We start from the raw sequence: 25,322 nt of genomic DNA, 5'->3' as shown, positions 1-25,322 counted from the left end.
GATGTATTTGTTCTAGTTCTGTGAAGTATGTTCTTGGTATTTTGATGGGGATTGCATTGAATCTATAGATTGCTTTGGGTAATATGGACATTTTAATGATGTTCATTCTTCCCATCCAAGAACAAGGTATGTGCTTCCACTTTTTTTATATCTTCCTCTATTTCTTTTTTCAATGCCCTGTAGTTTTCTGAAATAGGTCCTTTACTTCTTTGGTTAAGTTTATTCCTAGGTATCATAATTTTTTTGCCGTGATGGTAAATGGGATTATTTTTTCAGTTTCTCTTTCTGCGAGTTCATCATTGGTGTATAAGAATGCCGTCGATTTCTTGACGTTAATTTTGTATCCTGCTACTTTGCCAAATTCATTTATTAAGTCTAGTAGATTTTTGATAGAGTCTTTAGGGTTTTCTATGTATAATATCATGTCGTCTGCAAATAATGACAGTTTTACTTCCTCATTTCCAATTTGGATCCCTTTATTTTTTCTTCATGTCTGATTGCTGTGGCTAAGACTTCCAGTAAAATATTAAATAAGGGTGGCGAAAATGGACATCCCTGTCTTGTTCCTGTTCATAAGGGAAATGCTTTTAGTTTCTGCCCATTGAGTATGATGTTGGTTGTAGGTCTTTCATATATTGCCTTTATTATGTCAAGATATGATCCCTCTATTTCCACATTGCTGAGTGTTTTTATCAGAAATGGATGCTGGATTTTGTCGAATGCTTTTTCAGCGTCTATTGATATGATCATGTGGTTTTTATTCTTCATTTTGTTTATGTGGTGTATCACATTTATTGATTTGTGAATATTGTACCAGCCTTGCATCTCTGGAATGAATCCCACTTGGTCATGTTGAATAATTTTTTTGATGTATTGCTGGATCCGATTTGCTAGTATTTTGTTCAGAATTTTGGTGTATATGTTCATCAGGTATATTGGCCTGTAGTTTTCTTTCTTTGTAATGTCTTTTTCTGGTTTTGGAATTAGAATTATGCTGGCCTCATAAAACAAGTTTGGAGGTCTTCCTTCTTCTTGAATTTTTTGAAATAGTTGGAGGAGAATGGGTGTTAGTTCTTCTTTGAATGTTCGGTAAAACCCCCCCCTGAAGCCATCTGGGCCTGGGCTTTTGTTTGCTGGGAGAGTCTTCATTACATCTTCAATTTCTTTAGTTGTTATTGGTCTGTTCAAGTTTTCTATCTCTTCCTGGTTCAGTTTTGGGACACTGTGTGTTTCTAGAAATTTGTCCATTTCGCTTAGATTGTCGAATTTGTTGCGATATAATTGTTCCTACTAGTTGTTAACGATCTTTTATATTTCTGTGGTGTCAGTTGTTACTTTTCCTCTTTCATTTCTGATTTTGTGCATTTGGGTCTCTCTCTTTGTTTCTTGTTGAGTCTAGCTAAGGGTCCATCAATCTTCTTTATCTTTTAGAAAACCAGCTCTTTGTTTCATTGATCCTTCTAATTGTTTTTTTTTTGGTCTCCCTCTCATTTATTACTGCTCTGATCTTTACTATTTCCTTCCTTCTACTTGCTCTGGGGTTTTCTTTTTGTTTGCTTTTTAATTCTTTAAGTTGTGAGGTTAGACAGTCAATTAGAAATTTTTCTTGTTTCCTGAGGTAGGCCTGTAGTGCTATGAACTTCCCTCTCAGAACTGCATTTGCAGCATCCCATAGATTTTGTGTTGTGTGTTCATTTTCATTGTTTTCTAGGAAGTTTTTAATTTCTTCCTTGATCTTCTCGGTAACCCATTCGTTGTTTTAATAACATGCTATTTAGCTTCCATGTGTTAAAATGTCTTTGTATGTTCTTGTTGCAATTGATTTCTAGTTTCATGCCATTGTGATCTGAGAAGATGCTTGATATGATTTCAGTCTTCTTGAACTTGTAGAGATTTAATTTGTGTCCTATCGTGTAGTCTGTCTTTGAGAATGTCCCATGTGCCCTTGAGAACAATGTGAATTCTGTAGTTTTGGGGTGTAATTCTCTGTAGATATCGATTAAATCCATTTGATCGAGTTCTTTATTTAGAGTCTGTTTCCTTGCTAATTTTTTCTCTAGAGGATCTATCCAGTGGTGTCAATGGGGTGTTGAAATTCCCTGCTATGATTATATTGCTGTCGATTTCTCCTCTGAAGTCCTCCAGAAGATTTTTAATATATGTTGGTGCTCCTATAATGGGTGCATATATGTTTGTCAAGGTTATATTTTTTTGTTGGATAGATCCTTTCAATATTATGTAGTGGTCTTCTTTGTCTCTAGTTATGGCCTTCATTTTGAAGTCTGTTTTGTCAGATATGAGTATTGCTACCCCAGCTTTTTTTTTGCTTTCTGTTTGCTTAGAAAATTTTTTTCCATCCCTTCACTTTGAACCTATGTGAGTCTTTTGTTGTGAGGTGGGTCTGTTGTAAACAACATATAGATGAGTCATGCTTTCTTATCCAATCAGCTACTCTTTGTCTTTTTATCGGAGCATTAAGTTTATTTACATTAAGGCGGTTATTGATATGTATTTATTTATTGCCATTTTTGTTTAGTTTGGTTATATTTTTTTCCTATTTCTTCTACTAATTACAGCAGTCCTTTTAACATTTATTGTAGTGCTGATTTGGTACTAATGTATTCCCTTAGCCTTTTTTTGTCTGGGAAGCTCTTTATTTGACCTATTTTGAATGACAGCCTTGCTGGGTAGAATAGTCTTGGATTCAGAGCCTTGTTTTCCATGACCTTGATTATTTCATACCATTTCCTTCTGGCTTGTAGTGTTTCTGCTGAGAAGTCAGCTGAGAGCCTTATGGGGTTTCCTTTGTAGGTAACCTGTTGCTTATCTCTTGCTGCTTTTAGGATTCTCTCTTTGTCTTTAATTTGTGGCGTTTTAATTACTATGTGTCTTGGTGTGGGCCTGTTTGGGTTCTTCTTACTTGGGGCATCTGTGCTTCTTGAACTTGAATGACTTCTTTCTTCACCAAATTAGGCAAGTTTTCTGTCACTATTTCTTTGAATATATTCTCTAACCCTTGCTCATTTTCTTCTTCTTCGGGGACTCCTATGATGCGAATATTATGACGTTTCCAGTTGTGCCACTGTTCTCTTAAGCTATCTTCCTGTTTTTTAATCGTTTTTTCCTTTTGGTTTTCTGATTGGTTGATTTTTTTCTACCCTGTTTTCTAATTCGCTGATCTGGTCCTCAGCTTCCTCTACTCCGCTCTTTAGACCTTCCAATGTGTTCTCTATTTCTGATATCTCACTCTTGATCTCTTCCTGGTGGTTTTTAATATCCAATTGGTTTATTTTCAGCATGTCTATGTCCTTACTCATGCTGTTGAGCTTCCTCGAGATCATGGCTCTGAATTCTAGCTCTGTTAACATGCCTAACTGCTCCACTTTGATATCATCTTCGGTGGAGGTCTCTTGTTCTTTCATTTGGCTTTTGTTTCTGTGTTTCACCATTTTGGCTATCACAGTGGTCTTTGGAGCCTGTCAAGTTTTCCCTGTGGGTATTGGTGTTCTGCTGTTTGTGGCTCCCTCTCCTGGGTTTAAATGAGTGACGGAGGACCTATGTTAAACACCACTGTCACATCTTACTTTCCTCGGTAGAGTTGCTAGCCCAGGTATGGTTGTTATCCTCCAGCTTTTTGCCCGGAGGCTTGCAATCCTTGTTACTTGAAGAGTTTTGGTTTGGCAGTTGATTGGAAAACTCCCTCAGGTGCTCAACAGGGGATTTCCTGAGGGTGGGGCAGATGCTGGTTGTTCATGAGCCTCAATTTGCATTTCAATGCCCCACGGGGTTGGGGTGGGTTGAATCTGAGGGAGGGCCATTGCCTCTCCCCAGAGCCCTGGGAAGGAGCAAGATGGCCACCATCCTGCGTGGCTGTAACTCAGCAAAAGTTCTGAGCGTCCTCCAAATCCCAAGTGTCCCCACAGTTCCAATCCAGTCTGCCCTCCCTCTGCCGGAGCCCAAGGTGAGTGGCTGTGGCTATTTTAGCTTCTGTCCCGGCTCTGCGCTGTGGAGCCGCCTGGGAGTGTAACCCGAGGGTGCCGCTCACAGCTAAGGCTGCTGCCGAGCTGCCAACTGCAGGATCGAGTCAATGTTTCTGGTTATATGGTCCTCGCAATCTGCTTTTATGTTGCTTTTTCCTGTCGATTTGTCTGTGTTTTAGTTGTAATTCCAGTTTTGTTCTGGGAGATGGTCTGTGTAGCTTCCATTCACTCCGCCGCCATTTTGGAATCTATCTCTCTTTATGTCTTAAAAAAAATTTTTTTTTAATCCTCACCCAAGGACATTTTTTTGTTTATCTTCAGATAAAGTGGGAATGAGGGAGAGAGAAAGAAATATCAGTGTGAGAGACACATGAACTGGTTGCCTCCTGCACGACCCTGACCAGGGCCAGGGCCGAACTGCAGCTGAGGTATGTGCCCTTGATCGGAATTGAACCCGTGACTCTTTGGTCTGTGGGCCAATGCTCTAACCACTGAGCTAAACCATCCAGGGCCTGTGTTTGTTTCTCTGTATTAGATAAAGCTGCTATGTCTCCCAGACTTGGTGGAGTGGCCTTGTGTAGTAGGTTTTTTGTAGGGCCCAGTGGCTCAGCCTCCCTAGTCACCTGAGCAGGGCTCTTCAGGTGCACCTTTGTGTAGACTGTGTGCACTGTCCTATTGTAGTTGAGCCTTGATTGTTGTTGGCATCACTGACAGAGTCTGATCTCTATGGCCAGTAGGCTGTGAGAACCAGCTGTGACTACAGCCATAGAGCTGCTGTGTAGGAGCCAACCCTATGGACCAGGACTTGCTTCATTGGGGCTTTGGTACTCATCGATTCTACCCCTTGAGTGTGTTGCTCATGGAGGTGGTAGGGTTGTAATCTGGCATGGTCTGAAGCTGACCACAGGATGTACTGGTTCTGGACCTCCAGGAAGGTGCAAAGTCAGGTACTGCCTGTGCCCTGCCTGTGACCACATGACACTAGCTACAGAGCAGTCTGCAGATGGCTGCTACTTGTGTTGGGCTTAGAGGTGCCCAGGAGAGACCAAGCTGTGAACCAAGGTTGGTTGTTCTAGTGCCAGACCTGGAGCCACTTATCAGGAGTTATGGGGCCAGCTGCTGCTTGTTTGAGAGATTTTAGGAATGTCTGGAGCATAAGCCAACACAGGCCATTTATACGGGAAAGCCACTGGAAACAGCTTGGATGAGCCTGCAAGTTGGGTGGGGGGAAGAGTGTGAATCAAGTTGATGGAGGCTCAGATATGGGGCCTGACTATGGGCTCTGTGGCGGAGGGCAAGGGGTTGCTCAGCAAAGGAACAATGGCCTCTACTAGCACTATTTTCTGGGAGAAATCTGCTTCCTCACCTCAGCTTTTACCCTGATGCCAGAGAAGTTAGTTTGTCCCTCTGTGTCCCTGGTTCATTTCGAGCTGCTGCCCCAACACTGGCGCTCAGAGGGAGTTAGTCTGAGTAAATATTCTCTGGCCCTTTAAGAGGAACTGCCTGGGACTCCAGCAGCCTCCATGTCACTCACCCACAATCCCTGCTGGTTGGTTTGTTTTTTATAATTTTTTTTTTTTTTTGTATTTATTTTCAGATAGAGCAGGAGGGAGGGAGGGGGGAGAGAGAGAGGGAGAGAGAGAGAGAGAGAGAGAGAAGCGTTGACACGAGAGAGACACATCGAGTGGCTGCTGTCCACACAACCCCAACCAGGGCTGGGGACAAACTGCAATCGAGGTACATGCCCTTAGCAGGAACCAAACCTGGCCTCTCTGGTCCACGGGACGACGCTCTAACCGCTGAGCCAAACTGGCCACGGCTCCCCACTGGTTTTACAGTCCAAAGATACTGGGACTTCTTTTTCCAGCACTGGAACCCTGGGCTGAAGGGTCTGGTGTTAGTCTGGGACTCCTTGCTCCTCAGGGGTCACCTCCACTGCCAAGATACTCCTCCTGACTATAAACTGCAACATGTGGGTGTGGGGCCAGCCCATTCTATGCCTCTGTTCCTCCTACCAGTCTTCTTTAATTCCCTAGTTGTAGGACTTCCATTCAGCCAGATTTCAGGCGGTTCTGAATGGTAGTGGTTCATTGGTTTAGTTGTAATTTTGATGTGGTTGTGAGGAGGCGAGTACCGCTTTAATCTATTCTGCCATATTGACCCCCCACCTTTAATATAAATTCTTAAATTGCTTTATATTGCAGAGGTTTGTTTTTGGTTTTGTTTTTTGTATTGCTTTCAAATCCAGAGATAATTTATGCAGCAAGGAAATGTATAACAGTTAATTTTTTACATATAGGGTAGGGCAAAAGTAGGTTCAGAGTTGTGTACTCGAAACAGTGTTTATTCTTGTATTCTTATATATTAATGATTATATTTTTTCCATATAAACTACTGTAAACCTACTTTTGTCCTACCCTGTATTTATCTTTGCAAAAACTTTTCTTTATTTATTTATTTTTTTTGTTCAGATAGAGTGGGAGGGAGAGAGAGGAACAGAGAGAGAGAGAGAGAAACATCGATGTGAAAGGGACACATCGAGTGGCTGCCACCAGCACAACCCAACCAGGGCCAGGGACAAACTGCAACCGATGTACGTGCCCTTAGCGGGAACCGAACCTGGGTATTTCTGGACCGCAGGCTGATGCTCTAACCACTGAGCTAAACTGGCCAGGGCCATTTCTTTATTTTATATACTTGGAAAGCAAGAAACCTAGTGCTTTTATGATTACATCTCTTAGCCCTAGGTCCAGATTTCTAACATAAATTAATTTCTTTTTTCCATCAGCAACTTTTTGACATGTAGTTAACCAGCTTACCGAAAGGTTCCAGAAACTCCTATAATTTTGCTAATGAAACAGTATTGTTGTGTTAGGTTGATTTAAAACAATATATATTGCCCTCACTGGTTTGGCTCAGCAGTTGGAGCATCGGCCTGTGGACCAGAGAGTCCAGGGTTCGGTTTCTGCTAGGGCCACGTACCAAAAAATGTGTGTGTGTGTGTGTGTGTGTGTGTACGTTGTTTGTCATATCATTATAGGATTACTTATAGTAGCAAGAGATTGGTGTGGTTAGGTGGTGATATATTCATAAAGTGAAATACTACATAGACATTTAAAAAATAATTACAACTTCCGGTCAGGATGGAGGTGTAGGTAAATGTGGTACTCGCCTCTCCCACAACCATATCAGAATTACAAGTAAACTACAACACAACCATCGTTCAGAACTGCCTGGCAATCAGCTGAATGGAAATCCTACAACTACGAAATTAAAGAAACTGAAGCAGCCACATCGAGATTGGTAAGACAGGCAAAGGTGCAGGCGGGCTGGTCCCTCACCCATGTGTGATAGATAAAAATCAGGAGGGATACCTTGGCTGCGAAGGTCCTCCCTGAGGAGTGAGGGGGTCCCCGTCTCATACCAGGTGCCCAGCTCAGGGTTCCAGTGCTAGGAAGAGAAGTCCCCATAACTTCGGGCTGGAAAACCCAGCGGGAACTGAGGCAGAGAAAGGCTGCAGTGTTGAAGCCCCAGGCAGTTCCTCTTAGAGGACCCATATACAGACTTACTCGGAAGTGCTCCCTGTAAGCTTGGAGGGGAGGCAGCTTGAGGGGCACCAGAGACATACAGGGAAGAACTGAGCTCTGTGGCCTCAGGACGAAGGCTGCGGAGGCTGGTTTTCCTTTGGTGAGCCCTTCACTGGAGCGAGCCCTTCACTGGAGCAGCAAGACGGCCGCCATATATGGGACTCCAGCAACCTGACTCACACTGTTTGCCCCGCCCTCGTGATTCCCTGAGGCCCTGCCCCAGTTAACTTTCGGGCCCACCCAAGCTGTTTCCAAAGGCTTTACCATAGGATTGACCTGTCTTAGAACCTACTTCAGAGATTCCTAAAATCTCTTAAACAAGCAGCATCTGGTCTCAGCGTGCACCATACTTCTCATTAAGTGGCCCCAGGCTTGGCACTAGAAGCAGCCAGCCTTGGTTCACAACTTGGCCTTTTCTGGGTACCTCCAAGCCCAGTGCAGGAAGCAGCCATCGGCAGATTACTTTGTAGCTTAAGCCTGGTGATCCCAGATAGAGCAGTGGCTGACCTTGCGCCAGAGCCAGCAAACCCAGTGAACAGCTCTCGACCACATCGAAACACCACCATCCAACTGCCTCCACAAGTGACACACTCAATGAGTGAACTCAGTGGGTACCAGAGTCCTGATGAAGTAAATCTTGCTCTGTGTGGTGGGCCCCTACAAAGCTAATCCTCCAAGGTAGTCAGAGGCCAGAGGTCAGTGAGCACAGCCAGTCCTTGCAGGTGATCAGCCTGAGTAAATCCCTCCCATTGATGTACCAAAAGCAATCAAGACTCAATTACAACAGAATGGTGTACAGTCCACACTAAGGGTGCACCTTGAGGGCCCAACTGGGGTGATCAGGGAGGCTGTGCCATTGGATCCTACAGAACACCAATACCAATAGGCCACCCTATGAAGCCTAGGAGACATAGCAACTCTACCTAATACATAGAAACAATCACAGGGAAGAAGCCAAAATGAGGGGACCAAGAAACATGTCCCAAATGAAAGAAAAGAACAAAACTCCAGGAAAAGAATTAAACAAAATGGAGATGAGCAATCAATCAGATGCAGAGTTTAGAAAACAAGTTATAAGGTTGCTCAAGGAACTTGGTGAGACATTCAGGGAACTTAGTGAGATCTTCAAGGAACTTAAGGAGACCTCCAAGGGACTTAGTGAGAACATCAACAACATAAAAAAGGACCAGTCAGTAATGAAGGATGTACTAACTGAAATAAAGAATAATTTACAGGGAATCGATAGTAGAGTAGGTAAAGCCAAGAAGCAAACCATTGATTCGGAATATAAGGAAGCAAAAAACACCCGACCAGAAGAGCAAAAAGAAAAAAGAATCCAAAAAAATGAGGATAGTGTAAGGAGCCTCTGGGACAACTTCAGGCGTGCCAACATTCGCATATTGGGGGTGCCAGAAGGAGAAGAGAGGGAACAAGAAATCAAAAACCTATTTGAAACAATAATGACAGAAAACTTCCCTGATTTGGTGAAGGAAACAGACATACAAGTGCAGGAAGCATAGAGAGTCCCAAACAAGATGAACCCAAAGAGGCCCACACAAGACACATCATCATCAAAATGCCAAAGATTAAATACAAAGAGAGAATCTTAAAAGCAGCAAGAGAAAAGCAGTTTGTAACCTACAAAGGAGGTCCCATAAGACTGTCAGCTGATTTCTCAAAAGAAACTTTGCAGGCCAGAAAAGAGTGGCAAGAAATATTCAAGGTGATGAAAAGCAATGACCTACAACCAAGACTACTCTATTCTGCAAAGCTATCATTTATAATCAATGGACATGCTGTGGCAAGTTTGGCTCAGCGGTTGAGCATTGGCCTGTGGACCAGAGAATCCTGGATTCGGTTCCCGCTAGGGCACGTACCACCAAAAATAATAATAATAAAATAAATATATAATCAATGGACATATCAAGAGTTTCCCAGACAAGAAAATGCTAAAGGAGTTCATCATCACCAAACCAGTATTATATGAAATGTTGAAGGGTCTTCTTGAAGGAGAAGAATAAAAATAGGAACAATAAAATGCCAATTAATACATATCTATCAACAATTGCATCTACAAAGAAGATGAGCAAGCAGAACAGAAACAGATTCATAGACACTGAAAACTTTTTGTTGCTTGCCAGATGGGTAGGGACTGGGGGGATGGGTGAAAAAGATGAAGGAATTAAGAAGTACAGATTGATTGTTAGACTGATGAACCTCAGAGGGAAGCAGGGGGAGGGAGGGCGGGATGAGATAAACCAAAGAACTTATATGCATATATGCATTAATATTGAACACCGACAATAGTGTGGGGAAGGCCCTGGCAGCTAATCGATGTGTCTGTCTCACATCGATGTTTCTCTCTCCCGCTTCCACTCTATCTGAAGATATTTGAAAAAATATCCTTGGGTGAGGATTCAAAACCAAAACAAAAATGTGGCATGATCTCTGAAATACGTTAAATGCAAAACAGTGTATATATACTGCCATTTATATAAAAACAAAAGGATATTGTAAGAAGAGAATGAATGTACATATCTGCATGTGTATTCATAAACTAGCTTTGTAAAGACACCAGGAAACTAGTTATATTGGTTGCCTGCAGAGAGGGGGGTAGGACGTACTGTATATGCTTTTGTAGCTTTTAAATTTGGAGCCATGTGAATGTCTTGCCTTTTTAAAATAGTAAAAACAAAATTAAAACAAATATGTAACCTTTGGCTAGACCAGGTTGTGATTTCTAGCAAATAGTGCTAATCTTCAATTTTACTTTCAAAGAATGTCATTGAAAATTTTGTTTTGTTAATGTTGTATTACTGACACTAGTTAGAAATTGTATCACTGTAATCCTGTGAGTGACGTGTATTTTTCCTTCATTGTAGAAATAATTGTTTTAGGGGATCTTAACATTTGTCATGAAAATGAATTGCTTGAGTCAGTTAATTTAACCTTTAGGAATTATTTATTTGACCTTTTAGATATTTAATTTAAAAATAATGTTGCCTGGTTGGTGTGGCTCAGTGGTTGAGCATCGACCCATGTACCAAGAAGTCGCTGGTTCGATTCCCGGTAAGAGTACATTCCCGGATTGTGGGCCCGATCCCCATTTGAGGTGTGCAGGGCGTGGCCAGTCAGTGGTCTCTCTCCATGTTTCTATCTCTCCCTCAACCTTTCTTTCTCTCTGAAAATTAATAAAGAAAAAAATTTTTAAGTAATGTTAACAGCATGAACAGGTTCATGTTCTAGTTCTGCCACTTAATAGCTTGCAACTTTGGGCAGGTAAGCCCAACTTCCTCAGCTTTTTAGTGAAGATAGAATTGTACCTACCTCATGGAGTTTCTGTGAGGATTAAATAAGGTAATTTTATTGGGTAACTTATTTAGTACCTACTGTGTGCCAAACGTTATTCAAAGCATTTTACATAAATGAATTCCTTTAATCCTCATAGCAACCTTATAATGTAGGTAGGTATTATAATTATGTCCATTTTATACTTGAGGAAATCAAAACTAGGAAGTGTGTGGAGCCAAGGTTAAAATCTAGGCACTCAGGCTCTAGACTCCATCTTTTGACCACCTTGCTCTGTTGAACACTTAGCTCACTGATGGCATAGGCACGTTGTGAGACTTCAACAAATTTCGATAATAAATGTAATAAAATAACAAGTGTTACTATATAAAGATTATATATCCATCTAGAAAATATACCTAAATTAAGTCAAAGAAGAATGTAAACCTCATCCTCAACCTGTCAGAAAATTAAAATGTTAGTATTTATATATATATTCATATACTTGAAGAAAATAAAAATGATAACATTTTATAACCTGCTTTGGTCATATGTTAATATAACATGAACTTCTTATTGCTTAATTTGATTTGTTACCTCCTGTTTTATACAAAATGGGTTAAGACACTGTATTACTTGCCATAACTATCCAGATTTGGCATTCTTTTTTTTTATCCTCATCCAAGGACGTTTTTGCATTTATCTTCAGATAGAGCGGGAGAGGAAGGAAGAGAGAGAGAGAAACTTCCATGTGAGAGAGACACATCCAGTGGTTGCCACCCACATGACCCCAACCAGGGCAGGGGACAAACTTCAACTGAGGTAGGTGCCCCTAGCGGGAACTGAACCTGGGTCTCTCTGGTCTGTGGGCTATGCTCTAACTACTGAGCCAAACCAGCCAGGGCCATATTTGGCATTCTTTTGGAAGTGGGCTGAGGAGTTCTTTTGAGTCATTCTTAGGGTTGAAAGGCATTTTATTGATGTAAAAATGGTGTTGTGGAGCATGAATGAATAAGTAATTTAAATCCCTGCCTATATGTAACCTTAGAACTCTTACTAAGGAACTCTTTATTGATATTGGCAACAGAAAACTCTGGCTACAAGAATTTTCAGGAGAAAAAGTCAATCACTGGCCACGAATAAATGGTTTTTTTGTTTGTTTGATTTTTTTTCTCCAACAGACTTTATGGCAATTCTGGGTAAACTTTTGAAATAACCAAAATTTATAGTGTTCAAATACAAAGCAGAACATAAGGATGTAATTGTAAGGAGATACAAAGGTGCATAAGGCATGGCTCTTGTTAACTTGGATGTCATAATAGAGGCAACATGTTTGTGAAATAGATGATCTTAACTGTTGTCATGGTAATACAGAATGCTATGAAAGTTTCTAAAGGAATCCACAGACTCCCTTAGTGCCCTCAAACCCAGATCACCCTGTATTGGCAATAAAAAGAGTGTACACATTAAGGGATATAAAGCTTAATAACCTCAAATGTGACCCACAGGTTTATGTATTCCTTTTAAGGATCTCTTCCCAGTCATTTCTGCCATCCATGTACAACACTCTGGCCCAATCTGGACCTATTACTCTTCACTTTATTCCCCAAAGCCTTGCCAAAACCAGGCTCTGGTGAATTAAACATGTCTTTTCTAATCTTGGAGATTACAAGAAGAAAATAAATAATTACCAACTAGGTAATCTGACTCACTTGCTATACTTCGTTTTCTAGACTCTGTAGGCTCTGTCTCATTTTCGCAAAATCTTGGAAGAGGATAAGGAGCTCACAGTTCTGTAGGCTGCCTTCTGGCCTTCTCAACCAACGTGCATTTCCAATCACAACTTGACTTTTTGAAATTCAAGGCCAAGGAAAAGGAAAACGTCCCCTTTCTCTTTTTAAAAAATTTTTTATTCATTTATTTTTGGTATGTGCCCCTAGCAGGAACCAAACCCGGGACTCTCTGGTCTGCAGGCCGACACTCCAACCGCTGAGCCAAACCGGTCAGGGCCCCTTTCTCTTTAAACTAAAGCCATTTTCAAGTTTCCCATCTATTATTTCATGAGCTATTCTTTCTCTGTAACTGTGGAGACCCCACCCTCTGCCCACTGGAGTATTTCTTGTTCTGTAGGCCCAACATGACAACCACATCGAATATAATTCATTAAGATAAACATTTTTACATAAAATAGAACCAGGGCATAATTTGCGTAAAGACCTTAAAAGTCATGAACAAAAAGATTATTGACATTTTAGTGATGACTTTGAAAACTCCACTTTCCATTTGTATATGTTTAACACTCTTTTTAGAACCAGAAAAATATTCAGATTCATAAGACTACTATGGAAGAACAGTACCAGGCATCCCTTTTTAGTGGCATTTTCCTCGCAGGAATGCATACACCAGTTCAGAGATTTGCTGCCTCTCACCTCCTTTTCCTTCATTTTCTCCAAGTCACAGTTTAGATACAAAGAAACAGTATCCACATAAGGCACATTAGGGAGCCATCCTGGCTTAGAAGTCCCATGCATCACAAACAACACTCTTTTTTTTTTTAATCCTCACCCAAGGACATTTTTCTATTTTTTGTTAAGTAGAGTGGGAGGGAGAGAGAGAGAGAGAGAGAGAGATTGACATGAAAGGGACACATCGAGTGGCTGCCACACGCACGACCAACCAGGGCCGGACAAACAACACTCTTATAAAACTTTCTTGGCATAGCTCCAGTGTCCCACAAAGGACATACCTTATGAGTCACTGCACTCAGAGAAGCCCAAAGCTATAGTTTTCTGCCAGGTAATTGTGTAACTTTTACCATAAGCAATGTTGCCTAATAACATAGCTGATATTCACCTTATCAGGATTCCAAGTCTTTAGAGAAGGAGAGAGAATTTGTTTACTCTTTATCCATAACTTTTCAAAAATATCTTAACAAAGATGATTGTTTTCAAATTTGCCTGAAATAAATGGCTTTGAAGTAACTTCATAATCTTCTGGCCTATATCCTTTTTCATATATGATAAATTTTAGCTTTTCTTCCTTTGACTGTTTTTCCTTTTTTGACAGGTCGAATAAAATATTCTGAACAGGTGTATGATGCATGTATGGATACATTTGACTGTCTTCCTCTTGCTGCCCTCTTAAATCAGCAGTTTCTGTGTGTACATGGAGGGATGTCACCTGAAATTACCTGTTTAGATGACATTAGGAAAGTAAGTAATCTTTCATTATTCTCATGGGAGGTATATATATATATATTTTTTTTTAATATTTTTTATTGATTTTATAGAGAGAAGAAGGGAGAGGGAGAGAGAGAGAAACATAACATTAATTGGTTGTCTCTTACATGCCCCAACTGGGGATTGAGCATGAAACTCGGGCATGTGCCCTGACTGGAATCCAACTAGGGACCTCACAGGTTCATAGGACAATGCTCAACCAACTAAGCCACACTAGATAGGGCTCTATATATTTTTTATTTTTTTTAAGAGCAAGTGGAAGGAAGGGAAGAGAGAGAGAAACATTGGTGTGAGAGAGACAAATCGATTGTTTGCCTCCCACACGAGCCCCAAGCTGGGGATCAACCTGCAACCCAGGTATATGCCCTTGACCAGGAATCAAATCTGCAACCCTTCAATGTATAGGCCAATGCTCTAACCACTGACCCACACTGGCCAGGGCAAATTGCTGAATATTTTTAAAAACAGATAATCAGAAGTAAGAAAATGGCAATCACCTGTGATTTCCTTATTGGGAGATAACTCCTATTAATATTTTGCTATATATCTCTCAGAAATTTGCTATAATTTTTAATGAAATCTGTGCTTTTACCAACTAGAGATATAACATTTTTTCTACAATATTCCTGAAACTTTAAATTTTGTAGCACTGTGCCCTGGCCGGTTTGGCTCAGTGGTTAGAGCGTTGGCCCGCAGACCAGAGAGACCCTGGTTCAGTTCCTGCTAAGGGCATGTACCTCGGTTGCAGTTTGTCCCCGGCCCCGGTTGGCAGCCAGTCGATGTGTCTCTCTCACATCAATGTTTCTCACTCTCTCTCCCCCCCCTCTCCCTCCCACTCTACCTGAAGATGAATGCAAAAATGTCCTTAAGGTGAGAATAAAAAAAAAAAATTTTTTTTGTAGCATTGCATAAGGAAGGAAACCAGGATTCTAATCCCTATCCTGCCATTAATTGTGTAAACTTGACCAAATCACGTAACCTTTTAGTCATAGTTTCTTCTCTGAAATAGAGTGAATGGTCTGAAGACTTTAGCTCTGAAATTCATTGACTTTGACATTTGTTTTCTTGTTGTTGTTGTTGTCGTTATTATTATTATTTTTAAAGGGTGGGCATGGGCATGCTCCTGGGAAGGAGAGCATGAGCTGGGTTCTTTGTTGAGACTTTTATTTCTCTCTCTCTTTTTTTTTATTGTCACCCAAGGACATTTTTGCCTTTATCTTCAGATAGAGCGGGAGGGAGAGAGAAGAAGAGAGAGAGAGAAACATCGATGTGAGAGAGACACATCGAGTGGTCACTACCCACACGACCACAACCAGGGCTGGGGACAAACTGCAACTAAGGTATGCGCTCTTAGTGGGAACCGAACCTGGAACTCTCCGGTCTGTGGGCTGACGCTCTAATCGCTGAGCCATACCAGCCAGGGCTATTATTATTATTATTTTAATACTTAAGGATATTTTTCCATTGATTTTTTCCAGATAGAGTGGGAGGGAGGGAGGGAGAGAGAGAGAGAAAAATACCGATGTGAGAGAGACACATCGATTGCTTGCTTCCTACACGACCCTGACCCAGGCCGGGGATCAAACCCTTAACCGAGGTCCCTGCCCTTGACTAGGAATCAAACCCATGGCTCTTTTTTCTGATGGCTGACACACTAACTGCTGACCCAAACCGGCAAGGACATTGACTTTGACATTTCTAAGTGATGGAGTTTAACTGCTTCATTTTCAGAATTCTGTATCTTCATAATTGAAAAAAGATGACCAGTTTTTTTTCACTTATATTGTTCTACATTACCATCATTATTACTCTACCTTTGTATATCTCACCTCTCTCATACAGGTACTAAAGTAAAGATTTTTCTGTTTGTAAAACTGGTTATTCTCCTTAGAGTAAAAGGCATGTCTGTATGCACTGCCCTTTTTGCCACTTTATTGTCTTTTAAATAACCACCATTTCTCTTTTACATAGTAAGTCTTGAATTTTATAATTCTGAATTGATATTATTAATCAGTTTCACTTAGAAATTCTATTCTTGGCACTCAGCTATTCTAGTTATTTGTTTTTGTTGTTGTTTTGTTTTTATGCTTTTAACCACAGCAGCAGTGACTAAAGGCTAAATTAATAACTTACATTGACATGCCTCCATTGCATAGGATGAAAGCTCTTTACAAAATAAAACTAGCATGCTTTAAAGTAAATAAATCTCCATTGGAATGAGGTAAACAACAAATAGAACCACTGTAAAACCCTTCCTACTCTCATGGTAACATTGGCTCACCTAGGCAGTTGAAACAAACTTCTTTCTTTCTTTATTAAATTTTTTTTTAATCCTCACATGACATTTTTCCATCTTTGTTCAGACAGAGTGGAGGGGGGAGAGAGGGAGAGAAAGAGAGAGAAAGGGAAACACCAATGTGAGAGGGACACATCAACTGGTTGCCTTCCGTGTGACCCCGTGCAGGGCCAGCGACAAACTGCAACTGAGGTACATGCCCTTGGCTGGAATTTAACGTACAACTCATCAGTCTACGGGCGGATGCACTGATCGCTGAGCCAAACCGGCCAGGGCTATTAATTATTTTTTTATTTTAACTGTTGAAAGCATTACAGATGTTCCTCTTTTTGTCCTCCATTGACCCCACCTTCCTGCTCCCACCCTCTCTCCTGCTTTTTCAAAACTATTGTCTGTGTCCGTGAAATGAACTTATTACAGTCTTTCTAAATAATAGTACGTCCCTTTCTAATTAAATGAGTATATACTGCTTGTAAGGTTAGGATATAAGGGGTCCTTTTCTACAGAAAGGTTAGATTACAGAGATATTTATTAAAAAGTACAGGGTGGGGCAAAAGTATGTTTACATAGCATAGATAAGCACAGTACTTACCTCTCACAACCACATTAAAATTACAACTAAACTACAGAATAACCATCATTCAGAACCATCTGAAATCTAGTTGAATGAAAGTTCTACAACTAGGGAATTAAAGAAGAAGCAACATAAAGACTGGTTTGAAGAGTGGAGACATGGAGTCAGCTGGTCCCACACCCACATGTAGCAGATAAACATTGGGAGGGATATCTTGGCTGCAGCAGTCCCCACTCCCCCATCCCAGGGTTGTAGTGCCAGGAAGAGAAGTCCCTATAACTTCTGTCTGTAAAACCAGCAGGGACTGAGGCTGAGGGAGACAGAGTGCTGTTAGAGTCCTATACCATTCTTAAAGGTCCCATGCATGGACTTACTCCAACTCACTCCCTTTGAGCTCCACAGCTGGGACAGCAGCTTGAAAGACACCAGAAACTGAATTGTCCAGCATCAAGCAAGAGCTGGGGAGCAGCTTTCTCCTAGACCAGCAGTTCTCAACCTGGGTCACGACCCCTTTGGGCATCGAGTGACTCTTTCACAGGGATCGCCTAAGACCATCGGAAAACACATATTACTGAAGGTCTTAGGAACTGAGACACCACTCCTCTATCCTTCTCCAGGTGGGTCCGCCCATTTGCAAATACGCCCACATGCAAAATGAGAAACTGTATTAAAGGGTCACGGCACTAGGAAGGTTGAGAACCAATGTCCTAGACAGAAGTGCTGACAGAGGCTGTTGTTCCTTCTCTGAGCCCTCCCCACACAGAGCCAGCAGGTGGGCTCCATATCTGAGATTCCATCAAACTGGTTCATGCTGTTTGCCTCACTCTGGTGATTTCCTGAGGCCCTGCCCCACTCAACTTTCAGGCCACCCAAGTTGTTTCCAGTGGATTTTCTATAAGAATGGCCTGTCTTGACTCATGCTTTAAATTTTCTTAAAATCTCTCAAACAGCCCTGGCCAGTTTGGCTCAGCGGTTAGAGCGTCGGCCTGCGGTCCGGAGAGACCTGGGTTCGGTTCCCGCTAAGGGCACGTACTTCGGTTGCAGTTTGTCCCCGGCCCTGGTTGGTCGTGCGGGTGGCAGCCACTCGATGTGTCCCTTCACGTCGATGTTTCTCTCTCTCCCTCCCTCCCACTCTATCTGTACAAAAAATGGAAAAATATCCTCAGGTAAGGATTAAAAAAAAAAAATCTCTCAAACAAGCAGTACCTGGCCTCAGCATGCCCTGAACCTCTTACTAAGTGGCCCCAGGCCTGGCATTAGCAGCAGCTGGCCTTAGTTTGCAGCTTGACCTCCCCTGGGCACCACTTCAAGCCCAGCACAAGTATCAGCCACCTGCAGATTGCTTTGTAGCTCATGTGTGGTATCCCTGAACAGAATGTAGGCAGGAGCTGAACTTGGCCTGCATCTCCCAGGAGGCTCCAGAGCTAGTGCACCCAGTGTGTACAGCTTCAGACCACATCAAAGCATCACCACACAACCACCTCCCCAAGCGACATACTGCAGAAGCAGACTCAGTGGCCTGCTCTGTGGGGTGAGCTCCTGCCCAGCTGATCCTCTGAGGTGCGTGGTGGTTGGTGGTTGCAGCTTGCAGCCAGTCCTTGCAGTTGATCAACTTGGGAGTAAATCCCTCCCACTGACATTCCAACAGCAATCGAGGCTCAACTATAAGAGTAGAGTATACACAGCTCACACAGGGGTTGGGGGGAGGATATACTTTGAGTGCCCAGCTTGGGTGATTGGAGGAGGCTATGCCACGGGACCCTACAGAACACCTGTGACGTTAGGCCACTCTACCAAGCCTGGGAAATATAGCAGGTTTACCTAATACATAGAAACAAATGCAGGGAAGCAGCCAAAATGGAGACAGGGAAACATGTCCCAAATAAAAACAAAACTCCAGAAAAAGAACTTAACAAAATAGAGACAAGCAATCTAGTAGATGCATAGCTCAAAACACTTTTTATAAGGATGCTCAATGAACTTAGTGAGAATCTCAACAGCATAAAAAAGGAGCAGTCAGAAATGAAGAACACACTAACTGAAATGGAGAATAATATACAGGGAATCAACAGTAGAGAAGATGAAGCCAAGAATCAAATCAGCAATTTGGAATATAAGGAAGTAAAAAGCACCCAATCAAAACAGCAAAAAAAAAAAAAATGAGGATAATGTAAGGCGCCCCTGGGACAACCTCATGCATACCAACATTTGCATCATGGGATGTCAGAAGGAAAAGAGAGAGAGCAAGAAATGAAAAACCTGTGGAGAAATAACAGAAAATTTCCTGACCTGGTGAGGGAAATAAACATACAAGTGCAGAGTCCCAAACAAGATGAACCCAAAGAGGCCCACACCAAGACATCATAATTAAAATGCAAAAGGTTCAAGACAAAGAGAGAATCTTAAAAGCAGAAAGAGAAAAGCAGTTAGTTACCTACAAGGGAGCTGCCATAAGACTGTCAGCTAATTTCTCAACAGAAACTGCAGGCCAGTAGGGATTGGCAAGAACTGTTCAATATGATGAAAAGGAAGGACCTACAACCAAGATTACTCTGCCCAGCAAATCTGTTATTTAGAATCAAAGGGCAGCTAAAAGGTTTCCCAGACAAGAAAAAGCTAAAAGACGTAAACACCACCAAACCAGTATTATGTTTGTTATGTGAAATGTTAAAAGGTCTTTAAGAAGAAAGAAAACGATAAAAAATATGAACAAGAAAATGGCAATAAATACATACCTATCAACAATTGCATCTAAAAATCAAAATAAATTAACAAGCAGAACAGAAACAGACTCATAGATACAGAGAACATTTTGACAGATGCCAGATGGGAGATGGGTTGTGGGGGGAGGGTGAGAAAGGTAAAGGGATTAAGAAGTAAAAATTGGTAGTTACAGAATAATCATGGGGATGTAAAGGAAAGAACACCATTGGGAATATTGTCAATAATATTCTAATGACTGTATGGTGTCATATGGGTGTGAGATTTATTAGTATGATCACTTAGTAAGTTATGTAATGTCTAATCACTGGGGTGTACACCTGAATGTCAACTATAATTGAAAAATAAAAGTGATTTAAAATGGGGATAAAAAGACATTGGGTAGCTGAGTGAATAAGAAAACAGGACCCATACATATACTGCCTACAGAGTCCCACTGCATATTGAAAAAGATGCATACAACCTAAGTGTCCATCAATAGATGAATGGATAAATAAGTGGTACATATACACAATGGAATATTACTCAGCCATAAAGAATGAAATCTTGCCATCTGCAACAACATAGGTGGACCTATAGGGTATTATGCTAAGTGAAATAAGTCACACAGAGAAAGACAAATAGCATATCATTTCACTTATATGTGGAATCTAAAATAAAAAATAAATAAACAAAACATATAAACTTATAGATACAGATAACATTTTGATGGTCACCAAATGAAGGGTGGATTAGGGGAATGTGTGAAAAGGGGGAAGGGATTTAGAAGTACAAATTGCCCTGGCCAGTTTGGTTCAGCGGTTGATCATCGGCCTGAGGACCAAGGGAGTCCCAGGTTCAGTTCGTGCTAGGGGCACGTACCACAAAGAAAAAAAAAAAAAATCAATTAGAAGTACAAATTGGCCCTACAGGTGTGGCTTACTGGTTGAACATTGACCAGTGTACCCAGAGGTCACTGGTTTGATTCTCAGTGAGGGCACATGCCCAGGTTGAGGGCCCAGTTCCCAGTGGGGAGTATGCAGGAGTCAGCCAATCAATATTCTCTCTTATTGATGTTTCTAACTCTCCCCTCCCTTCCTCTCTCTCTAAAATCAGTAAAGAAAAAATATTAGCCTGGTCGGTGTGGCTCAGTGGTTGAGCATCGACCCATACACCAAGAGGTCACCTGTTTGATTTTCGGTCAGGACACATGCCCAGGTTATAGCCCCAATACCCAGTGCGGGGCATGCAGGAGGCATCAGTCGATGTTCTCATGGATGGTTTTCTCTCTCTCTTTCTCTCACTTCCTCTATCTCTAAAATAAATAAAGGAGAAAAAAATTTTTTAAAAGTACAAATTGGTTAAAAATAGTCATGGGGATGTAAAGAACAACATAGGGAATATAGTCAGTCTTATTGTGATAACTATATATGGTGTCAGATGGTTACTAGATTTATTGGGGTGATTACTTTGTAAGTTATATAAATGTCTAATCATTATGTTATACACCTAAAACTAATATAATATTGTATGGCAACTATAATTGAATAATAAAAAGTTATTTTAAAAATTCAATGAATAAAATAAAAGGTAGATTTACAGTTGTGAGTACATGAAACAATTTATTCTTGTATTATTATTTATTAATTGTATTATTTTCTATACTAATAACTGTATACCTACTTTTACCCCACCCTGTATTATAAAAAAATGATTAAAATTTTGTATCTAACTTTGTTAAGTGTTCAGTTTCTTGCAGGAAAATCCTTTAGGGGCTTGTTGCCTTCTCTCCTAATACATTCTTGTGGGTGAAAGTGTTTGTTTGTTTGTTTGTTTTCAACCCACACCAGTTTTCAAAAGCTCTTTTGCTTTCATGATATTTCTTTTGGATTTTGCTTGTCTTCTAGTTAGACAGGTTTAAAGAACCTCCAGCCTTTGGGCCAGTGTGTGACCTGCTTTGGTCTGATCCCTCAGAGGACTATGGCAATGAAAAGATCTCAGAGCACTATATGCACAACACTGTCCGAGGGTGCTCTTATTTTTACAGGTAAGCTGATCCTCAGATAAAGTTGGGAAAGGAATTGGAAATGTATTTAATCAAATTATTTTAAGGGATTCCAAAATGGCAGCAGAGTGAATGGAAGCTACACAGACCATCTCCCAGGACCAAACTGGAATTACAACTAAAATAAAGACAAATTGTTGGGAAAAATAAACAGAAAAGCATTTGGAGAGGACCCATATTACCATGGACAGAAAGAGGACACTAAGTTGAGCCTAGTGGGAACTGCAGGTGCAAGAGAGGGTGGGCTGGGAGCCCACAAACAGCTGCTGTTTTAGCTGTGAACAGCTCCCTTGGTTAAAATCCCAGGCCGGCTCCACAGCACAGAGGGCTGGTACGGGGCTCCAGCAGAGGGAGGGTGGACAACTGGATGCTATGGAGAGACTCAGGAGCTTGGAGAGCTGGGATGGCATGGGAGTTTTATTCTGAATCGCTCCCTCATAGGACATACTACTCAAAGTGCCCCTTTCCATAGCCCAGGGGAAAGGCAACAGCTCCTCCCTCAGGAATTTAACACCACCCAGACAGGACAGAGAAATGCAAATTGAGGCTCATTAATAGCCAGCAACCATCTGCCCCACCCACTGGAAATCTTACCCTGAACACCTGAGGGACTTTTTCATTCGGTTGAAGGTTACAACCCAAGTCTCATCAAGTAACTGAGACTAATAGCTTCCAGGCAAAAGGCTAAAGGATAACTGAACCTTTCCTGGGCTTGCAAATCTACCCAGGAAAGAAAGACCTGACAGTGGTGTTTAATGTGGGTCCTCCCACACTCATTCAAACCCAGTAGAGGGAGCCACAACCAGTGGAACACCAACACCCACAGGGAAAATTTGACAGGCTCCAAAACTTAATGAGACAGCCAAAATGGTGAAACAAAGAAACAAATCCCAAATGAAAGAACAAGATAATTCGACAGAAGATGAAATACAAGGAATTGAACAAGAAATCAGAGGGAGAGTTCAGAGTAATAATCATGAGGAAGCTCAACAGCATGAATAAAGATAATAGAAGCATTGAAAACTAACCAATTGGAAATGAAGAATGACATAGCAGAAACAAAAAAACACATTGGAAACAATAACCAGCAGAGTAGAGGAAGCTGAAAATCAGATCAGTGATTTAGAAGACAGAAAGAAATTGTCCAATCAGAGAACCAAAATGAAAAAACAGGAAGACAGTCCTACCCGTGTGCTCGATGGTTGAGTGTCGACCCATGCACCAAGAGGTCGCCAGTTTGATTCCTGGCCAGGACATATGCTCAGGTTGTGGGCTTGATCCCCAGTGGGGGGCATACAGGAGGTGGCCAATCAGTGTTTTCTCTCATCGATGTTTCTATCTCTCTCTAAAATCAATAAAGGACCTCTCGGGTCCTCGCTTCCAAGATGACCAAGAAAAGAAGGAACAACGGTCATGCCAAAAAAGGCTGCGGCCATGTGCAGCCTATTCGTTGCACCAACTGTTGCCCAATGCATGCCCAAAGACAAGGCCATTAAGAATTTCGTCATTTGAAACATAGTAGAGGCCGCAGCCATTAGGGACATTTCCAAAGCAAGTGTCTTTGTCGCCTATGTGCTTCCCAAGCTGTATGTGAAATTACATTACTGTGTGAGCTGTGCCATTCACAGCAAGGTAGTCAGGAAAAGTTCTCGTGAAGCCCTGAAGGACTGAACCCCCACCCCGGTTTAGACCTGCGGGTGCTGCCCCACGACCTCCACCAAAGCCCATGTAAGAAGCTAAGTTTAATGACTGAAGAAAAGTTCTCTGGGAAAAAAAAAAATGGAAATTGTACTTTGAAAAAATAAATAGATAAAATCAATAAAAGAAATAAAAATTTTTTTTTTTTTTTTAGATTGGGAGGGAGAGAGACATCGATGTGAAAGGGACACATCGAATGGCTGCCTCCCACCTGACCCAACCAGGGCCAGGGACAAACTGCAACCGAGGTACACGCCCTTAGCAGGAACCGAAACTGGGTCTCTCCAGACCGCAGGCCAATGATCTAACTGCTGAACTAAATCGGCCAGGGCAAAAAAAAAATTTTTATAAACAGCAAAAAACAGGAAGACTGTCTAAGAGAACTGTGGAACAATATGAAACTTAACAAAATCCGCATCATAGGAGTTCCAGAAGAAAAAGAAAATGAGCAAGGGTTAGAGAATATATTTGAAGCAATAGTGACAGAAAACTTTCCTAACTTGGTGAAGGAAAAGATATACAAGTACAGGAAGCACAGAGAGCCCCAAGTAAGAAGAATCCAAACAGGCCCATACCAAGACACATAATAATAAAAATGCCAAAAATTAAAGACAAACAGAGAATCTTAAAGGCAGCAAGAGATAAGCAACAGGTTACCTACAAAGGCACCCCATAAGGCTTTCAGCTGACTTCTCAGCAGAAACACTACAGGCCAGAAGGGAATGGCATGAAGTAATCAAGGTCATGAAAAACAAGGATCTGAATTCAAGACTACTCTATCCAGTAATGCTGTCATTCAAAACAGAATGTGAACTAAAGAGCTTCCCAGCCAAAAAGGGTCAAAGGGAATATATTAGCACCAAACCAGCATTTCAAGAAACGTCAATAGGACTGCTGTAATAAGCAGAAGAAATAGGAAGAGAAACAGAACTATAATAAAAATGGCAATAAATAAGTGCATATCAATAATAACCTTAGCCCTGGCCGGTTTGGCTCAGCGGTTGGAGTGTCGACCTGCGGTACAGAGAGACCCGGATTCGGTTCCCGCTAAGGGCACGTACCTCGGTTGCAGTTTGTCCCCGGCCCTGGTTGGTCTTGCGGGTGGCAGCCACTCAATGTGTCCCTTCATGTTGATGTTTCTCTCTCTCTCTCTTCCTCTCTCTCCCTCCCGCTCTATCTGAACAAAAAATGGAGAAAATGTCCTCGGGTGAGGATAATAAAAAATAATAATAATAACCTTAAATGTAAATGGATTAAAAAGGCTCCAATCAAAAGACACAGAGTAGCTGATTGGATAAGAAAGCATGACTCATCTATATGTTTACAACAGGCCGACCTCACAACAAAAGACTCACATAGGTTGAAAGTGAAGGGATAGAAAAAAATCCTCCAAGCAAATGGAAAGGAAAAAAGAGCTGAGGTAGCAATACTCATATCTGATAAAATAGACTTCAAAATGAAGGCCATAACTAGAGACAAAGAAGGCCATTACATAATATTGAAAGGATCTATCCAACAGAAAGATACAACCTTGGTAAAAATATATGCACTCAACATAGGAGCACCAAAATATATTAAAAACTTCTGGAGGGCCCTGGCCAGTTTGGCTCAAGGGTTGGAGCCTGCGGACAAAAGAGTCCCAGGTTTGATTCCGGCCAAGAGCATGTACTTCGGTTGTGGTTTGTCCCCGGCCCTGGTTGGGTTTGTGCAGGTGGCAGCCAGTCAATGTGTCCCTCTGAAATCGATGTTTCTCTCTCTCTCACTCCATCCCTCTCTCCCACTTTATCTGAAGATAAATAGAAACATATCCTCAGGTGAGAGGATATAAACAAACAAAAAACACACAAAAACATTTAAACACATGGAGGTTAAATAGCATGTTATAATACAATGAA

At 41.4% G+C, this 25,322-nt stretch overlaps 1 protein-coding gene and 1 pseudogene across 5 annotated transcripts in view; both read left to right on the top strand.

Annotated features, from left to right (window-relative positions):
• PPP3CC (protein phosphatase 3 catalytic subunit gamma) overlaps positions 1–25,322 on the top strand; it is a 159,819-nt gene that overhangs the window by 92,005 nt on the left and 42,492 nt on the right. For all 5 annotated transcript variants that reach the window (XM_036281742.1, XM_036281738.1, XM_036281741.1 and 2 more), the window contains exons 5-6: positions 13,922–14,067; positions 21,572–21,711. In XM_036281742.1, the coding sequence (XP_036137635.1) occupies positions 13,922–14,067; positions 21,572–21,711 (286 nt within the window). The remainder of the gene's footprint in view (positions 1–13,921; positions 14,068–21,571; positions 21,712–25,322) is intronic.
• Positions 23,115–23,461, top strand: LOC118643596 (annotated as a pseudogene).

This window comes from Molossus molossus, unplaced genomic scaffold (assembly GCF_014108415.1).
Source record: "Molossus molossus isolate mMolMol1 unplaced genomic scaffold, mMolMol1.p scaffold_m16_p_4, whole genome shotgun sequence".
Lineage (NCBI taxonomy): Eukaryota > Metazoa > Chordata > Mammalia > Chiroptera > Molossidae > Molossus > Molossus molossus.
Note: the sequence above shows the minus strand (reverse complement) of the source record. Positions and strands in the feature narration are given on the sequence as shown.